Here is a 25,791-nt window from a genome sequence, read left to right on the forward strand (position 1 = left end):
TCTCCGTTTTCCGTTTGGCGACATCTCCGCGCCAGGCTAGGTTGGGCGGGGCCGCTTCCGGTCCCTCCGAATATTGTGTCTGGTTGGAGACCTCCGCCGGCCATCCAGAGCTTCCCTCAGCTCCAGTAACGACGTGATGGTGCAGGTGGACCGTCCCACGGAGTGACAGGAGAAACGACCAATCCACGCGGCGCCGACTGGCAGGAGAGGAGATCAATCTGCGCATGCATGATTTTTAAACCTTGATAACTTTTACATTAGACCCCCGATCGGAACGAAACTCGGTGCACTCGCAGCAGAGGAGAACGTGAGTACGCTGGCGAAAAATCGTAGCGCTATTGTGTACCGTTTTTGCGCGAATACAAAGACCGCGCAAACTGGAAGATAACAAGATCAGTTTTAGTTTTGTATAGATTCTTAGTATGAGCGGGACAGTCACTCAGTCATGCACGCTAATCAGAAAAGTAAAGAGCAGTGAAAAGGACTAGTTCTTCAGCAAAGATTTGCACTGAACTATACTTCAAATCACTATGCATCCAATCTTAAAAGTCATGAACAAATTTTGTTCCGTGAACTTTCTCTTCGACAAATGCAAGGGTAAAGGATCACATGATTGATGAATGGATTTAATACATGTATCATCACATTTACTGTCTGCACACTGTGAAATACGAAACTTTTATTGCCATTAAGTTGTCCTAAATACTTGCACTTTTGGACAATTGCAAATCCAAAGAAATTACAAAAATACCTCTGATGAATAAAGATTATATTAATCATGGGAATTAATGGAAAATCTCAGCTCACATTTGTTCTGATCTATACAGAAAAATAAGTTTGAACTGTAAAAGTAATCCACTAAAAGTATTTTTGGAAAGTGGAGGAAAAGCCTCAAATTAATAGAAAATAGATGAAAATAAAAGAAACAATTTAAATTTAAAAAAAAATTCTTATGGTGAGCAACTAATGGTGAAACCACCAGAATGTAATTAATAAAAAAATTGGGAGAGCGTGTTTTAAACTCCACTACCTCTAACACACAAGAAAAGCACGAGGGTCTTATATGCTTAGATCACAAACCTGATAGCAAACCATCTTAGGAATTGTGGATCCTTTCAATTGTGGATCATGTTGACCGCCAGCTAGCTGCAGTGCACACAAGTTTATTCCAGACTTGCACTGTGCACCACAGTGCAGAACTATGGAACATACTGGGGCTGGATGTTCTATTCCTGTAATTATTGCAGAACAGGGTGTTTCATAACATTGACCCAAAAAGAGGGGAATGTACTTCACACCTAACCTGCAGCTTTATGCCAACTATAGCAAGTGCCTCTCGTGCAACCCACTCCTTAATGTGGAATCACCAACATTATTTAAAATGTAACCTTTGGGTTTTTTTCCTTTACATTCCAATTAGTTTGTTTTTAATTAATGATCCATAGTTTTTTTACTTGTGCTTTTATTATTTAAATAATTTTATTTATTTTAATTATTTAAAATCAATTTTAACTGTTTCAAATAATGTCTGAATTCTGTGATATGTAAAACAGTGAAACAGGCTTTTGACACCATGAACTGTCAAGGGCAATTGAGGTGGTATTTGTAGCAGGGCCAAAGGACACTTACTCGAGATGCCTGGTCATCACTTGCACCCCACTCTCCTCACAGAATGGTTGCAGTGGGGATGAATGTACGCAACAGGTTGGATTGCATGATCACAGCCAATATCTAAGAAATCCAGTAGAACAAGGCGGATGTATTGGTTCGCCTTTTATAACACAAAGTATAAACCTCTTTTAACTCCTGTCACTTTCTCCAAGTTAAAGGGTGTAGCCATGGGCACTTGCATCGGCCACAGCTATGCCTGCCTTTTTGGTGGTTACATCGAACAGTTCTTGTTCCAGCCATACACTGTGTGGTGTTTAATTTAAAAACATTAACATTTGAGCCTCCTTTCTTCTTAAAATATAAGCAGCAGACACTTTTCATACTCTTCATCTCCACTGTTTTCAAGAAAACAATGACATTCCACTGGTGCGTTAGGCGAGACAAAAATTACACTAATAATGCAAAACCGCTTTATGACGTTACTTACCAGTTACTAATGGACTCTGAGGTGTAGACTGGTCTAATAAGACCATATGCTGCAAAAGAGGTGCATGTCCACCAGAGCCATCTTTATCCAACGCCGTTGCAATGTAGTGCGGCAAATGAGCACCAGTAATAAATGGAGTGTTCAATGGGAGTCCTTGCATGCTCACTCTATCGCATTCTGCCTGTCCAGCAGCTCCCTGAGTGCAAAGAGAATGGAAACAGCAATTTACACTTCATGTGAATATCTGCAAAATATTTCCTCAGTAGTAATTGTCTCGATTACATTTTCTACCTCAGCAGAGAGATGCACAGTTACACAAAAACATCTGACCAGATATTGGAATAAATTAACTAAAACCAAGCTAAAACAGAAATTCACAGGATACCCAATAGTTATAGTATGCCTGAAAGAACCAGTTTTAGCTCTGGGAGGAATTAATTTGATGCCTCTAGCAACTTAGACAAAATCAGAACCTTCAATGATGGAGGCATGAATATCTGCATCAGGATTCCATAATGCAGTGCAAAATCTCCAGAACACCAATCTATGATCTATGCCATTCGTTATTACACCACACCAATGCAAGTTGGGGATGCATGTTGGTGGGAAAAAACAATGGCAACATCTCCTTCCCTTGTTATCATACCATTTATAGAACCACAACTAAACTGTACACCGTAGCCACGTACAGCAATTCCAAAGGCCAGGAACACAAGAGGCTACAGAGAGTGGTGGACTCAGCCCAGTCCATGGGCACAACCCTCCCACCCCATCAAAGGCATCTACACCAGACTTTGCCTCAAGAAGACAGCATCAATTCAAGGCTCTCCAGCACTCAACACCCTCTTCTCGCTGCTACTGTCTGGCAAAAGGTGCAGAAATCTGAAGTTCCACACCAACAGGTTCAGCAATAACTACTTTCCCACAACTATCAGGTTTTTAAACAGACCGATACAACCCAAACCTATCTCTGTAACATAACTACATGGACCATCTCCTGCTCTACCATGGATTTGCTTCTAGTCATGTTTTTGCAGTCATGTCTAGCTTTTGCACATGCCTTTTTCAGTCTTGCATAATTTATGTTTTGTATGTTGTTTGCATCTATGTGCCCGTAATACTGCTGCAAGCATGATTTTATTTTACCGATACCGCACCATTCTTGTGTAAAGGATAATAAAATTGATTTGACTTGACAATTGCTACACACAACTGTTAAGGTCTGTTCCCTACTAGTGAGCAGTCCAGCAAAAAAATGATAGCATCTATGGAATAAGATGCAATAAGTGATGTGATATCTCATCCATATCCACCAGCATAAGCACTTCTCCAAAGCCCCACACCACACCACCCCACATAACAGCATGTGTATAACTGCATAAATGTACAGTCAGGAACTTCAGTACTTACACTGGCTGGGCCTGTGGCTGGTAGGCCAAGAGTTATGTTGGGCAAAGATGGTGATGTATACAACGGTATTTGCGTCACAGTGCCATCTCGAGCAACAATTTTGTGACCTAAAGTAGGCTGAAAGAGATAAACAGCAAACGAGATTTAGTGATGATGCGTTTTAATCTTTATTTAACATTGTTTTATTCCCCAGTTCTTCCATATTATTTAACTGAAATTTTAGAATCAAGTGTTCAGAGGTTAACCAGGGATATATATTATAACTGCACGCTCTGTAAACAGTAAAGTGGTCTTATCAATACAAATGTTGGTAATTAGCCTGCGATCATGTGATAGCATTATTTTCATAAACTGGAATTTAAAAAAGCAGCAAATGAAATAGGTTGGCTATTATTCTGCCAACTCTGGCCACCTAAAGATTTCTAATAATGTATGTAAAACAAAGGAGATAAATATATTACAAAAATATGATTACACTGTGGAACCTCTGAAAGCCAGAGGGAATACAGACCTAGAATTGCATTCAAACAGGAAAATCTCTCTGTCTACTCTAGACGGCTGTGGTAGATATAGTATTTTCTCGAGATTAGTAAAAGCCAACAGTATTAGAAGTAAACAAGGACAGTAGAAAATCACAGCTCTCAATGAATTTTGGGAGTTGCCCCATTGTGGACATCACTTCGTAGAGTTCTATGCCAAAACAAAATTATATTAACACAAATGAATATCTGATGAAAAGCTCAGGGTTGATTGTTCTGCCGGGTGCTAAGAGAACCTAGAAATGTGTACAATATTGCACTACTTCAGACCAAAACAATTTTCAACTGCACACCTTCTGATGAAGTTATAGGATGGAATTTCTCAGGCAGTCTCTCTAAACATGTTTTATTGAACTAGTTACCATGCTTCAGTTCTGATAAACCAATGTGAAAATGGAACTCGAAAAGCAACTAGTGGATAATGTGTAAAAATCTGCAAGAGACAAAATCAAAAGTAATCTGTTTTGATAAATGCAAACATAATATTTAAATTTAATAAGATAAAAGTGGGCCCAAGTCCCAGATGGTAGACTACTGAAGGATGCAGGAAAACAACCAGCAGAAATATTATTTTTGTGTTCAAAGCAATCTTTAGAAATCCAAACTGGATCAATCAGAAGCTGGCAAATACCATCCCCTTTGTTGGGGTAAAGAAAGACTGAACCAGGAAAGCACATTATTTCATTTTATTGTGGTTATGGTAAAAGGTGCCTGATAACATGGAATTAAACTAACACTTGGAAAGGTTGCATTGGGCAGAAAGGATCTGTAAACAAATCCCAGGATTAGTTAATTGAGGTTTTTGATAACTATTACATAAATTGTGCAAGATTGTGTACGTGGATTGTAGTAAGATATTTGTTAAGAAGCCATGAATTAATATCGTACATCATTATTGTTTAAAAATTATGAAATGTTATATTGCAGGATATATAACCAGACATGTCACTAAGGGAATATGCAGCAGGAATTCCTTTCCTCAAAGGGCAGTGTTAGCAGATTTCTTTTCAGATTAGTAAGGGTCCAAGGCTATGGGGAGAAGGCAGGAGAATGGGGTTGCGAGGGAAAGATAAAACAGCCATGATTGAATCGTGGAGTAGACTCGATGGGCTGAATGGCCTAATTCTGCTCCAATGACTTATGAAGTTAAGAATTTAATCCCTTAAGCTTCTGTTCCAGTGACTTGAACTTTTTAAAAATCTTTTGTGGCATGATTGTGGTGAATAGAGGCACAAGTGACTTCAGATGCTGGAATCTTGTGCTAAAAACTGATGGAATAACTCAGCGAATGAAGCAGCATCTGTGGAGGGATGTGCATGGATGATATATTATTGTATTGTATTGTATTCAATTTATTGTCATTATCTCATATTAGAGGCAACAAAATGAATTTTCCTTACAGTCAAGTAATATAAAAATAAATAATAAATAAATAAAACATTAACATTTTTAAAGAAAAGCACAGACACAGAAGTCCACGACACAACATAACCACAACACAACACAGTGGCACCAAGTTGAGGAAGGTACCATAGTCCAGCCAGCCTCCCCGCCGATCTTCCCAGATGTCGCCGCCACGGGCGGCCCGATGCTCAGGCCCTCACGCCGGGAACGATGGAACCCCGACAGAGAACATCCTCATCCTCCAGATCAGCCACCTCCCACCGGAGTCCGCGGCTCCCGAAGTCCACAGGCCGAGCCAGGCGGAGTCGCAGGACTCCGCGATGTTGGTCAGCGCCGCCCGCGTTGGGAGCTCCGCGAACCACAGCTCCGCGATGTCGGTGCAGCAGGCCCAGCACTCCGGGGCTCGAAACGGCGATCCCCAGTAAGGCATCGCCCGCCCCGCGATGTATCCAACGCTGCGCTGCATCCAACGCTGCGCTGCTGCTGCTGGAGCTCTGGTCGGTCCCGGCAGGAAAGGCCGCGCCAATCCAGTAGGTAGGCCGCTGGGGGGGGGGGGGGGGGGGGGGGCTAGGATGCGACTCGAATAATAGTCGCATCCTCTCCAGGAAGCGACTGAAGGACGGTATCCCCCTTACCGTACCCTCTTCCCCCACATAAAGACATTAAAAAAACACAGAAAACGCTTTTCAACATAACAAAAAAACCCAAAAAGATACCGGACTGAAGGTGGAGGCAGTTAGCACCAGCGCCACCGGAAATACAATACCCTTGACTAATCCAACCTAAAATGTTATCGGTTAATTTCCCTCCACAGATGCTGCCTGATCCATTGTTTTCCTTCTTTTCAATCCACTACAATATAGAGTGCTGCAACTGAGTAATAAAAATGCCTTATCTAAAGTGAACAACTATTTATTTATTTTCAATGCCCCATGTAAATCCAAAATTCTATTATTATGATCCCAGCTTTTCACATAATTACTGATAAAGATCTGTATGTCTAAGAAGGAACTGCAGATGCTGGTTTAAACCGAAGATAGACACAAAAACCTGTCGTAACTCAGCGGGACAGGCAGCATCTCTGGAGAGAAGAAATGGGTGTTGTTTCGGGTCAAGGGTCTCGACCTGAAACATCACCAATTCCTTCTCTCCAGAGATGCTGCCTGTCCCGCTGAGTTACTCCAGCTTTTTGTGTCTATTCAAGATCTGTATGTTTATATTTCTATATTTATATTCCTCCCTCGGTTGAAAATTTGATCTTCTAGTGTACAACTCAGCACACAATGCCCATTTCCGAGCCTTGAGGGGGCAAATGTATATTTTAAAAAGAATCAAATAATAAATAAAATGCAAAATCATAAACATCATAAGGTATGACAGTATCATGGTTATGTTAATGCTCTAGCATCCAGACACCTTGACAAATAACCTGGAAACATAACTTTCAACTCCATCTTGGCAGCGATCGAATATAACTGAGTTAAAAAGCTAATTACAGTGAAACCACCAGATGGTTTTCAAAACCCATCTGGTTTACAGGATTTCAGGAAAGAAAATGTGCTGTCCTTTCTTTGTTTGGCCCATCTATGACTGCAACCCAACGTGACTTAGTTGGCCATTGAATGCTCTAAAATTGCCTTATGTTTATTGTAATTAGCCATCAATAGCTAATGCTAGCCCAGCCCATGATGCCCACGTAATAAAAATACGTTGTTCCCGAGAAATGGTTGTTACATAGAAATTAGGTGCAGGAGTAGGCCATTCGGCCCTTCGAGCCGTATGGAATGATTTACAACAAATCAATATCCAGGTAGATGCAAAAATAACTCTTAAAAATAAACTAAACAATAGACAAGAGTACGAGTACATAGGTGCAGGAGTAGGCCATTCTGCCCTTCAAGCCGCCATTCACTGTGATCATGGCTGATCATCCACAATCAGTGCCTCGTTACTGCCTTCTCCCCATATCCCTTGACTCCGCTATCTTTAAGAGCCCTATCTAGCTCTCTCTTGAAAGTATCCAGAGAACCGGCCTCGCCCTCTGAGGCAGAGAATTCCACACTCACAACTCTCTGTGCGAAAAAGTGTTTCCTTATCTCCATTCTAAATGGCTTACCCCTTATTCGTAAACTGTGGCCCCTGGTTCTAGACTCCCCCAACATCAGGATCATGTTTCCTACCTCTAACGTGTCCAAACACTTAATAATGTTATATGTTTCAATAAAATCTCCTCTCATCCTTCCAAACTCCAGAGTATACAAGCCCAGCCGCTCCATTCTCTCAGCATATGACAGTCCCGCCATCCCGGGAATAAACCTTGTAAACCTACGCTGCACTCCCTCACTAGCAAGAATGTCCTTCCTCAAATCTGGAAACCAAAACTGCACACAATACTCCAGGTGTGGTCTCACTAGGACCCTATACAACTGTAGAAGGACCTCTTTGCTCCGATACTCAACTCCTCTTGTTATGAAGGCCAACATGCGATTGTGGCACTACGATAATCCCGAAAAGAAGGCGAGGAGCCAGGTGTTTCAGGAGGTATTTTAATAGCAGTCCTTCTCCTGACCAGACGAGTCTGCAAGAGGAAGATGGCACCTAAACCCCTGCCCTTTAACCCTATAGCTAAGGGCCGCATCCGGCCTCATCCATTCCCGTGCCGAGGGGTTCGATAGTGGGAATGGCACGGGCGCAAGTCTGCCAACTCGTTGTAGAGTGGATGCGGGCGTTTCCTGCTGCCCCGGCGCCGACGGCACGAACTACCCGGGCACCGTGAGTGGCGACCCGTAAACGAGCTCCGCTGAGGATGAGGCCAAGTCCTCCTTAGGAGCAGTTCGGATGCCAAGCAAGACCCACGGCAGTCCGTCCATCCAGTCCGGGCCGGAGAGTCGTGTCTTCAGCGCTGCTTTGAGCTGCCGGTGGAACCTCTCCACCAGGCCGCTATAGTGGTGGGTGACTCCATTGTCCGACGTGCGGACTGGAGATTCTGTGGTGGCAGGCGAGACGCGAGGATGGTCTGTTGCCTCCCTGGTGCCAGGGTTCAAGATGTCACAAACCAAATTCAGAACATCCTCGAGAGGGAAGGTGAACAGCCGGCAGTAGTTGTGCACGTGGGCACAAATGACATCGGGAAGAAGAGGAAGGAGGTTCTGCAACATGAGTTCAGCGAGTTAGGAAAAAGACTGAAAAGAAGGACTTCTAGGGTGGTTATCTCTGGATTGCTTCCAGTACCTCGTGCTTGTGAGGACAGGAACAGGGAGATAGGGGATCTGAATGTGTGGCTGAGGGGCTGGTGCAGGGAGCAAAGATTTAGATTTATAGACCACTGGGATCTGGGGTAAGGGTGACCTGTACAAAAGGGACATGTTACACTTTAACTGGAGGGGGACAGACATTCTGGCAGGCAGGTTTTGATAGGTTTACACGTGTGGGTTTAAACTAAATAGTGGGGGGGAGGGATTGACAAATTGGGAGTATAAAGATGGAGTTGAAGGGGAAGTGAGTACAGGAAAAGTTACAAAAGACTCTCAAATTAATGGGAAGGAAAGTTCGAGAAGGGATAAGAGAGTAAGAAAGTGTTGTATATGAATGTGCAAAGTATAAGAAATAAAGCGGACGAGCTTGAGGCTCAGTTAGAAATTGGCAAGAATGATGTTGTGGGAATTACAGAGACATGGCTGCAAGAGGGCCAGGGCTGGGAACTGAATATTCAAGGGTATACCTCCTATCAAAAAGACAGACAGGTGGGCAGAGGGGGTGGGGTAGCTCTGTTGGTGAGGAATGAAATTCAGCCCCTTGCAAGAGGTGACATTGAAACAGGAGACGTGGAGTCAGTATGGATAGAACTAAGAAATTGTAAGGGTAAAAAGACCCTAATGGGACTTATCTACAGGCCCCCCAAACAGTAGCCTGGATATAGGGTGCAAGTTGAGTTAAAATTGGCATGTCGTAAAGGAAATGCAATGGTTGTTATGGGAGATTTCAACATGCAGGTAGACTGGGAAAATCAGGTTGGTACTTGACCCCAAGAAAGGGAGTTTATGGAGTGCCTCCATGATGGATTCTTAAAGCAGCTTGTATTGGAACCTACCAGGGAGAAGGCAATTCTGGATTTAGTGTTTGGAATGAACTGGATTTGATAAAGGAACTTGAGGTTAAGATGCTCAAGGTTAAGAGATAGTGCCATAATATGGTCAGGTTTAATCTACAATTGGAGAGGGAGAAGGGTAAATCGGAGGTGTCAGTGTTACAATTGAATAAAGGGGACTAGGAGCCATGAGGGAGGAGCTGGCCAAGGTTGACTGGAAAGATACCCTAGCAGGGATGACAGTGGAACAACAATGGCAGGTATTTCTGGGAATAATACAGAAGGTGCAGGATCAGTTCATTCCAAAGAGGAAGAAAGATTCCAAGGGGAGTAAGAGGCGACCATGGCTGACAAGGGACATCAGGGACAGTATAAAATAAAAGAGAAGTACAATGCAGCAAAGATGAGTGGGAAGCAAGAGGATTGGGTAATGTTTAAAGAGCAACAGAAGATAACTAAAAAGGCAATAAGGAGAGAAAAGATGAGGTACGAAGGTAAGCTAGCCAAGAATATAAAGCAGGATAGTAAAAGCTTCTTTAGGTATGTGAAGAGGAAAAAATTAGTTAAGACCGAAGTTGGACCCTTAAAGACTGAAACAGGTGAATTTGTTATGGGGAACAAGGAAATGGCAGATGAGTTGAACAGGTACTTTGGATCCGTCTTCACTAAAGGGCCTGTCCCACTTTCACGATCTCTGCAGAGTTTGCCCTTGACTCATACTCGCAGCATGGTCGTCACAAGGTTGTAGGAGGTCGTAGGTCGTAGGTAGGTTGTGATGCTAGGCGTAGGTACTCGTGGCATCAAGTAGGTTGGGGCGTTTTTCTAGCCTGACAAAAAATGTCCACCAGTAAAAAAGGTCCTGAATTAGATCGTGAAAGTGGGACAGGTCCTTAAGGATGACACAAACAATCTTCCTGATGTACTAGTGGCCAGAGGATCTGGGGTGACGGAGGAACTGAAGGAAATCCACATTAGGTAGGAAATGGTGTTGGGTAGACGGATGGGACTGAAGGCTGATAAATCCCCAGGGCCTGATGGTCTGCATCCCAGGGTACTTAAGGAAGTGACTCTAGAAATCGTGGACGCATTGGTGATTCTATAGATTCAGGATCGGTTCCTGTGGATTGGAGGGTTGATAATGTTATCTCACTTTTTAAGAAAGGCAGGAGAGAGAAAACAGGGAATTATCGACCAGTTAGTCTGACATCAGTGGTGGGGAAGATGCTGGAGTCAATCATAAAAGATGAAATAGCAGCACATTTAGGTAGCAGTAACAGGATCGGTCTGAGTCAGCATGGATTTACGAAGGGGAAATCATGCTCGACTAATCTTCTGGAATTTTTTGAGGATGTAACTAGGAAAATGGAGATGGGAGCGCCAGTGGATGTAGTGTACCTGGACCTTCAGTAAGCATCTGATAAGGTCCCACATAGGAGGTTAGTGGGCAAAATTAGGGCACATGGTATTGGGGGTAGAGTGCTGACATGGATAGAAAATTGGTTGGCAGACAGGAAACCGAGTAGGAATTAACGGGTCACTTTCAGAATGGCAGGCAGTGACTAGTGGGGTACCGCAAGGCTCGGTGCTGGGACCACAGCTATTTACAATATACATCAATGATTTAGATGAAGGGATCCAAAGTAACATTAGCAGATGACACAAAGCTGGGTGGCAGTGTAAACTGTGAGGAGGATGCCATGAGAATGCAGGGTGACTTGGACAGGTTGGGTGAGTGGGCAGATACATGGCAGATGCAGTTTAATGTGGATAAATGTGAGGTTATCCACTTTGGTAGCAAAAGCAGGAAGGCAGATTATTATCTAAATGGTGTCAAGTTGGGAAAAAAGGAAGTACAACGGAATCTGGGGGTCCTTGTTCATCAGTCAATGAAAGTAAGCATGCACGTACAGCAGGCAGTGAAGAAAGCGAATGGCATGTTGGCCTTCATAACAAGAGCAGTTGAGTATAGGAGCAAAGAGGTCCTTCTGCAGTTGTATAGGGCCCTAGTGAGACCACACCTCGAGTATTGTGTGCAGTTTTGGTCCCCTAATTTGAGGAAGGACATTCTTGCTATTGAGGGAGTGCAGCGTAGGTTTACAAGGTTAATTCCCAGGATGGCGGGATTGTCATATGCTGACAGAATGGAGCGGTTGGGCTTGTACACTATGGAGTTTAGAAGGATGAGAGGATATCTTATTGAAACATATAACATTATTAAGGGTTTGGACACGCTAGAGGCACGAAACATGTTCCCGATGTTGGGGCTCCAGAACCAGGGGCCACAGTTTAAGAATAAGGGGTAAGCCATTTAGAACGGAGATGAGGAAACACTTTGTCACACAGAGAGTTGTGAGTCTGTGGAATTCTCTGTCTCAGAGGGCGATGGAGGCCGGTTCTCTGGATACTTTCTAGAGGGAGCTAGATAGGGCTCTTAAAGATAGCTTAGTCAGGGGATATAGGGTACTGATTGGGGATGATCAGCCATGATCACATTGAATGGCGGTGCTGGCTCGACGAGCCGAATGGCCTACTCCTGCACCTTTTGTCTATTGTCCATTGTACCTAGGTACAGTGAAATTCTTTGTTTGCATATAAGCAGCTCTCACCTAGGCAGTACATAAGTATCGCAACGTTTCTGACAAAGTCAATTCTATCTTCTGCCTGCCGCAGCACGGGCCCCCCCGCCGGGTCCCCCTTCATTCTCGGCAGCCCCCTGCTGGGTCCCCCATTCTCGGCAGCCCCCTGCTGGGTTCCCCCTTTGTTCTCGACTTTCTCTGCAGTAACAGCAGAGGCAAAATAATCATGGAGGTCCTCGCTCCTCTCCTGCAGGTCCACACACAGGTGTCCACTTTGGTTTTTAGAGGGGCCTATTCTCATCCTAGCTACTCTTGTCCCCATAAAATAGTTATAACATCTCTGGATTTTCCTTAATATTTACAGCCAGAGCTACTGCATGCCCCCTTTTTGCCTTGTGATTTCTTTCTCAACGGTGGCGCAGCGGTAGATTTGCTGCCTTACAGCGCACCGCAGCACCGGAGACCCAAGTTCGAATCCAATTACGGGTGCTGTCTGTACGGAGTTTGTACATTCTGCCCGTGACCTGCGTGGGTTTTCTCCGAGTGCTCCGGTTTCTTCCCATACTCCAAAGACGTACAGGTATGTAGGTTAATTGGCTTGGTAAATGTAAAAATTATCTCTAGCGTGTGTAGGATAGTGTTAATATATTTGGAAATCACTGCTCGGCGTGGACCCGGTTGACCGGGCTGTTTCAGCGCAGTATCTCTAAAACTAATCTAAAACTAAAAACTATACTCCTACATCTATACTATTACTAAAACTCTTTGTCTTGTTTGTGGTTGTCTGTGTGTATGTGTGTGTGCCAATTTCTATTTCCCTATTTTCTCCCAAACGCTTGGCCACAGCCTTCCCACTTTCACACATTCCACTCATATTTTTTCTGTCAAGTAGCATCTTCCCATCGCATTCCTACCTATATTTGCGCATTTTTAATCGTTTAAAGTTTTGAAAATACTGAGAAAAAAAAACAGAGTGACGTCACAATCGACTCACAAGGCAGGACGGGACACTCCGGGAGGGATGGGCACTGCAGCGCACTCGAGTGCCGGCCGCTGCGGGCCCTGGCTGGAGCCGAGCCCGGAGCTTGGGATGGGGCCGTGACTGCCGATGCCCGACACCTGGTGAAATCTTACGTTGGGGGAGCAGACCCAACAGGTCTGCACTTAGCCTGCACAGTAATCCCTCCATCTTCTATGTCACAACGGGAACCTGTCATCAGCAGCTGCGCAGTTGTGAACTATGGGTGAGTGGTGGAATATTGCGTTCGGGGACCCCCCCCCTCCCCCCTCACCCCTCACCCCTCACATTGGGCGACGGGACCCAACAGGTCCCACTTGGTCTAGTCACCTGTACTCTTCTGGCGGATTCACAATCCCAGCTACCTGTATCTGGCACAAATCTCCTTTAATCTTCTAACCAGAGCCTCAATAGCACCTAACATCCAGGGTTTCCTACTCCTGCTATCCTTGTCCTTAACTCCAACAGGAGCACGTGCTGTTTCACTATCTTATTTTTAAACCCCTCCCACTTGCCAGATGCCACTTTTCCCACAAACAATCCACTCCAACAAACTTTTGCAAGCTTCTGTATAATAATGTTGAAATTCTTGCCCCAATTTAGAAATTTAATTTCGGGATCGGTTTGTCCTATTCCATAATTATATAAAAACTAATAGAACTATGGTCACTAGTCCCAAAGTTCCCCCCTAACTGACACATCAGTCACTTGCTTGGTCTTATTTCCCAAGAGTAGGTCAAGATTTCCGCTCTCCCTAGTAGGGCCCTCTACATATTGCCTGTGGAAACTTTCCTGACCACTCTCAACACATTCCACACCACTACGCCCATAACACTTTGGGAGATAAAATCCCCTACTATTACAACTCTATTATTCTTGCAACTCTCCACAATCTCCCTGTATATTTCTTCCGTTAATTCACATTGACTATTTGTGTTCTTATTGTTCATCGTGCATCGACATTTATCAGGGCATAATCTCACTGTGCTTAGTCACATGTGACAATAAAGTATTCCTTCCTACTTTGACCATTGTCCCAACCCCTCCTGCTCCTGTCAGCAAACTATGCACACACGACACCCCCTCACCTTTCCTCCAGCTATCACAATTCTAACCCTACCTCGGCAATGGAACATGATGGACCACCTCTTGCACTAACATGGACTTGTTTTTGAATTATATATTTTTGCTTGAATGTCTTGTTTTTTGCGTGGTCATTTTCTTTTCACTGAGTTGTAGAATTTGTTCAGTTTATGTATGATTTATGGTTAGGTGCGGTGTCTGAGTCTATGTTCCTGCCATGCTGCTGCACCAAAAATTTTATTGTACCTGTTCCTCATAACACTTATGTTTATGATAATAAACACTCCTTTTATTTTATTTTTCACATCCCCTCTAAACTTTCTACGGTCAACCCAAGTTTTACATGTGTTGATAACTAGTATTTGCAATATGCTTCATTTCATTCTCCATCATTTTGGTCTTGTTTTATTTTCCCTATTTCTCACCTTCACGGAGATATACCAAGAATACGGATTGAAGATCACCAGGGCTGTGGTTGTTTACAGTTTTGCCTGCCAGGTATTGATTCAAGTTTACCCAGGGTTGATCTGCTCTTATCCCATTGAAATTGGCCATTTCATCATTTTTTTTTAACCTTGGTTTAACCTTTCCATATTCTAAATATTGCCATATTGTAATCAGTCTCCTGGACTATTCCACCTTTGATACTTGACTCATTTCCCAGAACTACATTCACACTTCAGAAACCTGGCCCATTCTTTGCCTCAGGTTATTTCTGTATTATGTCTATTTTTGGATGTTGGCAGTCCTCCCCCCCCCAACCCCCATTTTACTCCTCTTTTGCACATCTCCACAAATGTACTCTTTAATATCTTTCACAGTAGTGAGACCATGGCAGCCTCTAATCTGGAAGCTACCAGCATTTCTGTACAGAACTGGAAAATTAAGGCCACGTAACCTGTCTGTTGGCACTTTGTCATGATCTCGCCTTTTAAAGCAAAAATCTCAGATTTTTCCTTTGAAAGTAATTTCTCGCAATGGTGAAAATGATTTATTAAAAAACACTGGTAGAAGGTCGCTTGATATTCCTTGAAGATGCAGTTACAAGTGAGGCCAGCCGAATATTAATTATTAAGATCAGCCAATTAGGATGACTAAACAAAACTGATTGGATTAAACAAAGGAAGATCGTGCAAACTATAGCATTTTTAGGATTAAATTCAGCAACCATTTTTCTTTTCTGTGAAAGACTCAAATCAGCGTTTTAGTGATACATATGGATTGTGAATTTAAGTGATTGATGCCACTTATTTTCATGTTGCAGTCTGCATTCCTTGATATGGGTCAAAATGCTCTAGAAATATTCTATAACAGTACCAATCCAAAATAATGTAATAACTGCCAATTAAAACATAGCAAAAATGCTGCAATATTTCAATTACAGGTGTGAATTTTTGGAGAGGAACAAAATGCTGGCTCGTTTCTTCTTTCAGGAAACAAGACAGCATAGAAATTTGGTCACTGACACCAAAACGATACTTAATCTCTGTTATTTACACTCCTTTCTTGAAGGAATGCAAAGGACAGTTAAGTAAAACCAAAGATGCATATCTACCTTACCATTTTTGAAAAACGTATGTGCTACACCTGAAATTATAGGATTAGCAGCATTATCGAAAAAAGCAGTTGCGATTACATTACCTCAGTTGGGATGCTGGTGACTGGTCCAGCTATCCCATTTTCTGTAGTGATGTTGTTGGAACTGTTGTTGGGTGAGCTTGGGCCAGATCCAGGGGCGCTGTTGCACGCTGAATCTGAAGCAGAAAAATCAATTAAACTGAGAAGACACTAGGGTTTGCATACTACGTACACAAAAACACTTATGTTCATTCATAAGAGAATAGAGCGATTGTTAACTGTGTGTGCGTTTTTTTTACATGCTCTCGTGATATGTGAACATCATCTGCTCAGCAATTAATACCAATCCGAAATGCACTTGAGAAGATGGTGAGAAGTCTTCTCCTTGAATTACTGTAGCACACTACATCTGACATGTCTCAGTACATGCTTCTCCATGAGAAAAGGTTCTCAACCAAAGCTTTGCCATCCCACTTCTCCTTACCCATACCTACTCAACAATTGAAATAAGGAAATGACCCAACAAGAAATGCAACATGAAACTTGTGTATCTGCAGAAATCATGCTTCTTATTATTTTCATGAACTCAGTAGAAAACACAGGAGCTATTGTTTCCAATAAAGGAAAAATCGCCTGGATTACCAATACTTGCACAGCACAATGAAATGAATCTATGATTTTGGTTGGCAACTGCCATCACTGCTCTGAGGAATCCCTGCTATCCTCGAGAAGAATGGTTAGCATCTGGAAGTTCCAATCATAACTATGCCACATCAGCTAACAACCCAGAAGCTCTGAAACTAATCTGCTAAGAATTTACTTTTTCTTTGCATTTACATCATTTGCTCCATTCTGTACAAATGTTAGTTCCATGGATGTATTTCACTTTTTCCTTATATGATACAAAACCAGGAATTTAAACATTCCCAGGGTGTGGATACAATAGGTCCGGCCAGCATTCATTTATTGTTATCCTGGCAGAGCTGCTCAGAGGGCAGTTATGAGTCAAGCACATTGGTAGGTCTGGAGTTATTTATGGCCAGATCAAGTACAGGTGACAGATATACATTTCTGAAGGATACTGGTGAGCTAGATTGGATTCTACTGCGATCCAATAGTTGTATGTTCACCATTGCAAAGAACATGGTCAAATAATGGACTTGGTTGTAGTGAGCTGAACATTATTTTGCATGAAAAGACACAAAGTGCTGGGGTAACTCAGCATGACAGGCAGCATATCTGGACAACATAGATAGGTGATGTTCCGGGTCAGGACCCTTCAGACTCAACAGGAATCACCGAGGGGGAGAGGTGAGAGAGGATCTCACAGAACCTGCCAATGAGAGGACCAGAACTTCTTCAAAGTAGACATACCTTGAGAGAATTTCACAGTGGAGCAGGGATTAGTTTAATTTGACTCATGTTTGGCACGTACATAGTGGGCTGAAAGTCTATTCCTGTGTGGTATTATTCTATCTATATTACTAATAGTCTGATCTTGACCACTAACTGTTGTTCTGTGTATTGATTTTAGAAAAAACGCTGCCAAATACGGCTGTGATTTTTGGCCATCTGACTCAGAGCCCCCCTCCGCTCATCAGGTGCTGAGGATTTTTCCCATCGATGAAAAATAAAAGAGTTATTAGTGTTTAAAAACTGTTGAGATTCTCTCTCCTGTCAATCACACCATGAAGGCCACGCCCCTTCTGGTGGGAGGGACTATAAAACCCAGAAGTGTGGACGTGGCTCAGTCTCTGCAAGATGGAGGAGGGAGTGTCCTTGCACCCTGCTTGAAATGGAATGAAACTGCACTTGAATTTGGTGGCCTTGCACTTTGCTTGAAATGGAATTTCAAGGAATAGCCGTGAGTCAACTGCCAGCCCACCAGCCGTGAGTGAGTGAGCTGCCAGCACAACAGGCTTGAGCGACTGAGTCGCCAGTCCAAGAATCCATTCGGCCCACAATGACCATACTAGCCCTCTGGAAACCAGTCCCTTCAGCCCACAACACCCATACTAGCGCTCCAGAATGCCCCCCCCCCCCCGGGTCACCAATATTGGAATTGTTGGAGAGGTGGAATATTGCGTTGGGGGACCAGCCCTCCCGTGTGATGCTGGGACCCAATGGGTCGCCCGCACGGGAGTGTCTCAGCCCCGCGCCATCCGCCCTCACCGTAGCGCCAAGTCGTGGCGCTGCCCGGACGTCGCCACAGCTCGAAGACGGCCAGCCTCGCGTTGGTGAGTCCTGGCTGGCTCTACCTCCGGACCCTCGAGGTCGGTCGCAGGTTGGAGGCCACCAGCTCCGCCATTAGGCCTCAGCGCAGACGGGGGAAGAGAAGGGGGATACGACAAAAAAGTCGCATTCCCCCGAAGGGAGACAGAAAGCCCTGTTTCACCACCCCCCACACACACATAACACCACCTAATAACCAAAAAATAAATCAAGTGAGGATAACATTGAGCTACTTATTAAGAGGTCATATCATCCCAGATTGTCACACAAGATGGGGATTCAGATTCATTAATATGGTGTTCACAATCTGCTTGATTTTTCTAAAAATAGGCAAAAGAAAATTTGAGCTGGATTTATTTTTCACAGAAAAATAGATTAACCTGTATTGGAGGTTTGCAAGAAAGCTAGGCAATGCATGTGATAGGGAACTGTGACATGTCTTCAACACCAAGTTGGAAGAACCTTTTGAAAAATACTACAACAGTTACATTTCCGAAGTAACATTAGACATTTTGCTAAATCTAAGTATGTACTGTTGCACGTCTTTGAGCACAACAGTAATATCTCCAAAGTTTGTTTAAAGCAAACTAGCCCTGAATCAAAATAATAAATCCAATCAGATTACACCTGAACTTCTGCTTAAGAAGGAACTGCAGATGCTGGAAAATCGAAGGTAGACAAAAATGCTGGAAAAACTCAGTGGGTGAGGCAGCATCTATGGAGCGAAGGAAATAGGCAATGTTTCGGGTCAAGACCCTTCTTCAATCTATCTCTCCCTCCGAACCCCATTCTCCTGCCTTCTCTCCAAAACCTCTGACACCTGTACTAATGAAATCACTTACAAAAATTATACATTACAAATCATCCAACTAGATTTGTTTCACTTGAAGTATTCATAACTTTAAATAGAAATTCATTACTAGTTCATACTTAGAACATAGAAACATAGAAATTAGGTGCAGGAGTAGGCCATTCGGCCCTTCGAGCCTGCACCGCCATTCAATATGATCATGGCTGATCATCCAACTCAGTATCCCGTACCTGCCTTCTCTCCATACCCTCTGATCCTCTTAGCCACAAGGGCCACATCTAACTCCCTCTTAAATATAGCCAATGAACTGGCCTCGACTACCCTCTGTGGCAGGGAGTTCCAGAGATTCACCACTCTCTGTGTGAAAAAAGTTCTTCTCATCTCGGTTTTAAAGGATTTCCCCCTTATCCTTAAGCTGTGACCCCTTGTCCTGGACTTCCCCAACATCGGGAGCAATCTTCCTGCATCTAGCCTGTCCAACCCCATAAGAATTTTGTAAGTTTCTATAAGATCCCCTCTCAATCTCCTAAATTCTAGAGAGTATAAACCAAGTCTATCCAGTCTTTCTTCATAAGACAGTCCTGACATCCCAGGAATCAGTCTGGTGAACCTTCTCTGCACTCCCTCTATGGCAATAATGTCCTTCCTCAGATTTGGAGACCAAAACTGTACGCAATACTCCAGGTGTGGTCTCACCAAGACCCTGTACAACTGCAGTAGAACCTCCCTGCTCCTATACTCAAATCCTTTTGCTATGAAAGCTAACATACCATTCGCTTTCTTCACTGCCTGCTGCACCTGCATGCCCACTTTCAATGACTGGTGTACCATGACACCCAGGTCTCGCTGCATCTCCCCTTTTCCTAGTCGGCCATCATTTAGATAATAGTCTGCTTTCATGTTTTTGCCACCAAAATGGATAACCTCACATTTATCCACATTATACTGCATCTGCCAAACATTTGCCCACTCACCCAGCCTATCCAAGTCACCTTGCAGTCTCCTAGCGTCCTCCTCACAGCTAACACTGCCCCCCAGCTTAGTGTCATCCGCAAACTTGGAGATATTGCCTTCAATTCCCTCATCCAGATCATTAATATATATTGTAAATAGCTGGGGTCCCAGCACTGAGCCTTGCGGTACCCCACTAGTCACTGCCTGCCATTGTGAAAAGGACCCGTTTACTCCTATTCTTTGCTTCCTGTTTGCCAGCCAGTTCTCTATCCACATCAATACTGAACCCCCAATGCCGTGTGCTTTAAGTTTGTAAACTAATCTCTCATGTGGGACCTTGTCGAAAGCCTTCTGGAAGTCCAGATACACCACATCCACTGGTTCTCCCCTATCCACGCTACTAGTTACATCCTCGAAAAATTCTATAAGATTCGTCAGACATGATTTACCTTTTGTAAATCCATGCTGACTTCTCCAATGATTTCACCACTTTCCAAATGTGCTGCTATCCCATCTTTAATAACTGACTCTAGCAGTTTCCCCACTACCGATGTTAGACTAACTGGTCTGTAATTCCCCGTTTTCTCTCTCCCTCCCTTCTTAAAAAGTGGGGTTACGTTTGCTACCCGCCAATCCTCAGGAACTACTCCAGAATCTAAAGAGTTTTGAAAGATTATTACTAATGCATCCACTATTTCTGGAGCTACTTCCTTAAGTACTCTGGGATGCAGCCTATCTGGCCCTGGGGATTTATCAGCCTTTAATCCATTTAATTTACCCAACACCACTTCCCGGCTAACCTGGATTTCACTCAATTCCTCCAACTCCTTTGACCCGCGGTCCCCTGCTATTTCCGGCAGATTATTTATGTCTTCCTTAGTGAAGACGGAACCAAAGTAGTTATTCAATTGGTCCGCCATATCCTTGTTCCCCATGATCAACTCACCCGTTTCTGACTGCAAGGGACCCTACATTTGTTTTAACTAATCTCTTTCTTTTCACATATCTATAAAAACTTTTGCAGTCAGTTTTTATGTTCCCTGCCAGTTTTCTTTCATAATCTATTTTTCCTTTCCTAATTAAGCCCTTTGTCCTCCTCTGCTGGTCTCTGAATTTCTCCCAGTCCTCCGGTATGCTGCTTTTTCTGGCTAATTTGTACGCATCATCCTTCGCTTTGATACTATCCCTGATTTCCCTTGTTATCCACGGATGCACTACCTTCCCTGATTTATTCTTTTGCCAAACTGGGATGAACAATTTTTGTAGTTCATCCATGCAGTCTTTAAATGTCTTCCATTGCATATCCACCGTCAACCCTTTTAGAATTAATTGCCAGTCAATCTTGGCCAATTCACGTCTCATACCCTCAAAGTTACCTTTCTTTAAGTTCAGAACCATTGTTTCTGAATTAACAATGTCACTCTCCATCCTAATGAAGAACTCAACCATATTATGGTCACTCTTGCCCAAGGGGGCACGTACAACAAGACTGCTAACTAACCCTTCCTCATTACTCAATACCCAGTCTAAAATAGCCTGCTCTCACTTTCAATGTTCAAAGTGTAACTGTGACAACAGAATTAGTAGGGCAGGCATAAGGAAATTCATTTGCGGGCCTGCTAGAAGATGTCATAGATTCAATGGACTAAACTACCTCTTTCTGCGTCATAAAAATTCTATGGCTCTATGATAATATGTAGTCGTTGGTTACAGAATACCTTTCCTCTGCAAGTCAATATGACAAAGGATTAAAGTCTCAACATTCCCCCTGTACGAACCAAGCACACTAAGTGTGGCTCAGCAAACATCAATCAATATAAATTCTATAAATAAAAGACAGAATATCTGTGATTTATTATCTGGCCATCAGCCCAATCAGTCCACTCTAATTATGTTCAACTTAAACCTCTTTCACTTTTCTTCATCTACGTCCATTAGCATAACCTGTTCAATTCCTTTTGCTCGGATACATTTACCCAGCCTTCTATTAGCTGCATTCAAATTATTTACTTCAATCGTTCTTGTGAGTTCCATAAACTCCATAGTTTCCCCGAGTAATACATTTTCTTTCCTCTAATTACTGTTGTACCAGATCACCATACATCAGCTTTCTGTAGATAAGAATACTTTCATCTCTCGAAGTGTAGGTGGCGCATCACATTTCCATACACCTCTCTAAACTGTTTCCCCCCACCTGCTCGCTGCAGTAATTGAAATTACAAGACACCTTGCAGCAGAACTAAATACACTGATAAGACATTAAAAACTCCATATTATTTATTGTTGACATATAAAACATTATGCAAAAGTTTTCAAAATCGTTTCAAGTTTTCAAATCTCCAACAGGGCAGCTGACATAGTCATAAAATTATAAACGTATAGCACAGAAACAGACCCTTTGGCCACGGCGTCCATGCTGATGTTTGCTGCTAATCTTCAATGTTTGATAATGTTTTTTACAAAAACGGCAAACAGAAAAACTATGTTTAATTAAATGTATACCAGGAATCATTTTGAAACTTCTAGCTTTATAATTTTCAACTGTTATTTTTAATGTAAAAGACTTCTCAGCTTTTAGTATCCTGATCTCAATCAGCATGATTGTGCAAGCAATATTCATTTTCTTTTTCTTAGAGAGCTTATTTGCATTTGAAATTAATCATAATTTTGGCGCGCAGGTGGGCGGGGCTTCACGAGCTGCGCCGACAGTGGGGAGAAGGTTCAGCGCGTGAGGCGCCGCTGCCGAACAAAGATCCTATAGCGGAACGGAGCTGTAGAATCTTTGTTCTGCAGAACTTTCTCGATCTTTCTGCGCCTTTAATCCACAGTGGCGGGGGGGGGGCAGGAGGCAGGTGGGCCTGGATTGGTGGGCATGTAGGCATTGTAACGTCAGCAGTTGGCAAGCGGTGATTATATTTTAAAAAGTGAGTTTTGCGAACAACTTTATTCAAAATCTGGGGAAATAATTGACCAAATTTAGAGGAGTGCATTTATGAAATTGTGAAATTTACCGAAATTGTAAAAATCTCCGAGAGAGTTTTAAAAGTATATAGATAGATGAGACTTTCTCAAAGTATGTTCAAAAGATGTTCTGTATTTTGCTTTCCCTTTTTTGGGTAGGTATTTTCACTGCAAAAACTGAAATTCTGTATATGTATATTTATATTAATGGAATCTTTTATCCGGTGCCAAACATCCTTTTTGCATTGCAAGAACTTCCTATCTAGGATTAAAAAAGTACATTGGTTGTTCAACTGAAATAAATGTGTTTACATCACTTTATTCCAGGCATGGGTTGCAGTTGGTGCACAACACAATCAATGCCATTCCATTTCTACTCATGGGGGGGGGGAAACTTGCATTTATGTTGTACCTTGTTTAAACTAGACTAAGAGGGACCTGTTGGGTTCCGTCCCTGACGCAATAATCCACCATTCTTTAAACCTTTAAACATCAATAACTTGTGTAATATAACATCAAATCTGAAGGAAAGTTGATTAGACTGACGACGGGTAAAGCTGATTAAAGTTCTGCAAAAATTGTAGCGCTACCGTGTACCATTTTGGCGAAAATCCATTCACATAGATAGACACACACAGACACCCACATAGAAACAAGAGACTTTTAATAGTATACCAGACCAAGTGGAACCCGTTGGGCCGCATTCCCCCATCGCAATAATCCACCATTCACCCGTTCCCCCAACACTACCCGTTTCCACCATTCACCCGTTCCCCCAACGTAACCCGTACCCCAACGCAATATTCCACCACTCACCCATAGCCCCAACGTGAGGCCTAGTCCCCCAACGCAACCCATTCCCCAACGTAACACTACCCGTTTCCACCACTCACCCGTTGGGTCCCTGTCACACGGGAGGCCTGGTCCCCCAAAGCAACCCGTTCCCCCAACGCAACATTCGACCACTCACCCATAACCCCCACGGGAGACCTGGTCCCCCAACGCAAGCCATTCCCCAACGTAAGATTCTACCACTCTCCCGTTCCAACGCAACCCCTTCCCCCAATGCAATATTCCACCACTCACCCATAGCCCCCAACTGTGCAGGTCGGCTCATTTTTTCCACCCTCCCTCATCTTAAGATTTAATGTGATGCAGGTGCTACCGACAAGACCAGCTTTTGTTCTCCAAATTAATCATTAAAGTTTGCTGTGCTGGGTTGGGTTGGCAGATTCTTTCCCTGATGGACATTTGCTGTGAAGGACTCAGTGTTCTGGAATAGCACCATTGTAGTCGGTAGGGCATTGTGATGTCATAACTGCCAGTCTCTCTCTGTCTCTATCAATCCTTCCCACGTTGGGGGGGGGAGAGGGGAAATCTCACTCTCTCCTTACTCCCCTTGAAGCTGCTGATCCCAATGTCTCTCAGTAATCTCCTTTTCCCTACCCTCCCTCACCTCTCCCCTTTCGCATTCCCCCACAAAAGATAATGTTTAAATAAAATTTATTCTCCTCCAATTCCCCACTCCGTCAACTCTCATAGCTTGTGTGTTGGCAGAAGAGATCACATTGTGATGTCATTTACAGTTGTCGGAATGTTCACAGCAGCTTGTGTAAAAAAGATCTCATTGTGATTGGAGGACTGAGATGCCATTGTGACATCATCACTGAAAGCTGCCAGAAACGTCTTGTCAGTTATTATCCTGAAAGTTGGCTTTTTAAACCTTTAAATATCAATAACGTGAAATATAACATCAAATCTGAAGGAAAGTTGATTAGACATACAACGGGAAAAAGCTGAGTAAGGTTCTGCAAAAATTTTAGCGCTACTGTGAAACGTTTTGGGGTAGATACAATCTCAATCACAGACACACACACACACAAACGCACACATATAGAAACAAGACAAGACTTTTATATTATATAGATAGATGACGCTATAAACATATTTTGAGTATGGGTTCTGTCTTCAAGGTCATTGTATAAGCAGGCACTCCAACAATCATATCCATTTTCACATGCAAACCTGAAAATGACAGCTACATCATTTGAGGTTCAATATTCTTCAGAGTTCAAGAGTCTGATAGTTGCTGGAAGGAACTGCAGATGTTTAAACAGAAGATAGACACAAAAAGCTGGAGTAACTCAGCGGGACAGGCAGCAAATGAAAAGCTAGTGCGACTTGGGTGGGGGAGGGATGAAGAGAGAGAGTAATCAATATTCTAATCACTGAGCTGTAAGCTGCTAAAACAAAATATGAGATGCTGTTCCTCCAATTTGCATTTCACCTCTCTTTGACAATGGAGGAGACCTAGAACAGAAAGGTCTGTGTAGGAATGGGAAGGAGAATTTAAGTTTCCAGCAACCGGGAGATCAGGTTGGTTCACGCAATCCGAGCGAAGGCGTACCGCGAAACAATCACCTAGTCTGTGTTTGGATTCCCAAATGTACAAGAGTCCACATCTTGAACAACGAATACTATAGATGAGGTTGCAGGAGGTGCATGTGAATCTCTGCCTACCCTGGAAGGACTGTCGGGGTCCATGGACAGTCGAGGAGGCAAAGCAACAGATGCTGCATCTTCTGCGGTTGCAGGGGAAAGTACCTGGGGAGGGGGTGGTTTGGGTGGGAAAGGATGAGTTAACCAGGGAGTTGTGGAGGGAACAGTCTCTGCGGAAGGTGGAAAGGGGTGGCGATGGGAAAATGTGGCTAGTAGTGGGATCCCAATGAAGGTGGCAGAAATTCTGGAGGTTTATGTGTTGGATGCGACGGCTGATGGGGTGGAAGGTAAGTACTAGGGGGACTCTCTGTCTCTGTTGCGACTAGGGGGAGGGGGAGCAAGGGCAGGGCTGCGGGGTACCGAGGAGATACGAGTGAGGTCCTCATCTGTGACGGGAGAGGCGAGCCTCCGTTCCCTAAAGAATGAGGATATCTCGGATGTTCTAGTATGGAACACCTCACCTTGGGCGCAGATGCGGCGTAGACGAAGGAATTGGGAGTAGGGGATAGAGTCTTTACAGGAAGCAGGGTGGGAAGAAGTG

General features: G+C 43.4%; 1 protein-coding gene across 9 annotated transcripts in view; it reads right to left on the reverse strand.

Annotated features, from left to right (window-relative positions):
• hdac4 (histone deacetylase 4) overlaps positions 1 to 25,791 on the reverse strand; it is a 382,917-nt gene that overhangs the window by 124,495 nt on the left and 232,631 nt on the right. For all 9 annotated transcript variants that reach the window (XM_033024530.1, XM_033024529.1, XM_033024526.1 and 6 more), the window contains 3 exons: positions 15,857 to 15,969; positions 3,509 to 3,625; positions 2,099 to 2,294 (listed from right to left, as the gene is read on the reverse strand). In XM_033024530.1, coding sequence (XP_032880421.1) covers positions 2,099 to 2,294; positions 3,509 to 3,625; positions 15,857 to 15,969 — 426 coding nt within the window. The remainder of the gene's footprint in view (positions 1 to 2,098; positions 2,295 to 3,508; positions 3,626 to 15,856; positions 15,970 to 25,791) is intronic.

This window comes from Amblyraja radiata, chromosome 7 (genome assembly GCF_010909765.2).
Source record: "Amblyraja radiata isolate CabotCenter1 chromosome 7, sAmbRad1.1.pri, whole genome shotgun sequence".
NCBI classification, from domain to species: Eukaryota; Metazoa; Chordata; class Chondrichthyes; order Rajiformes; family Rajidae; genus Amblyraja; species Amblyraja radiata.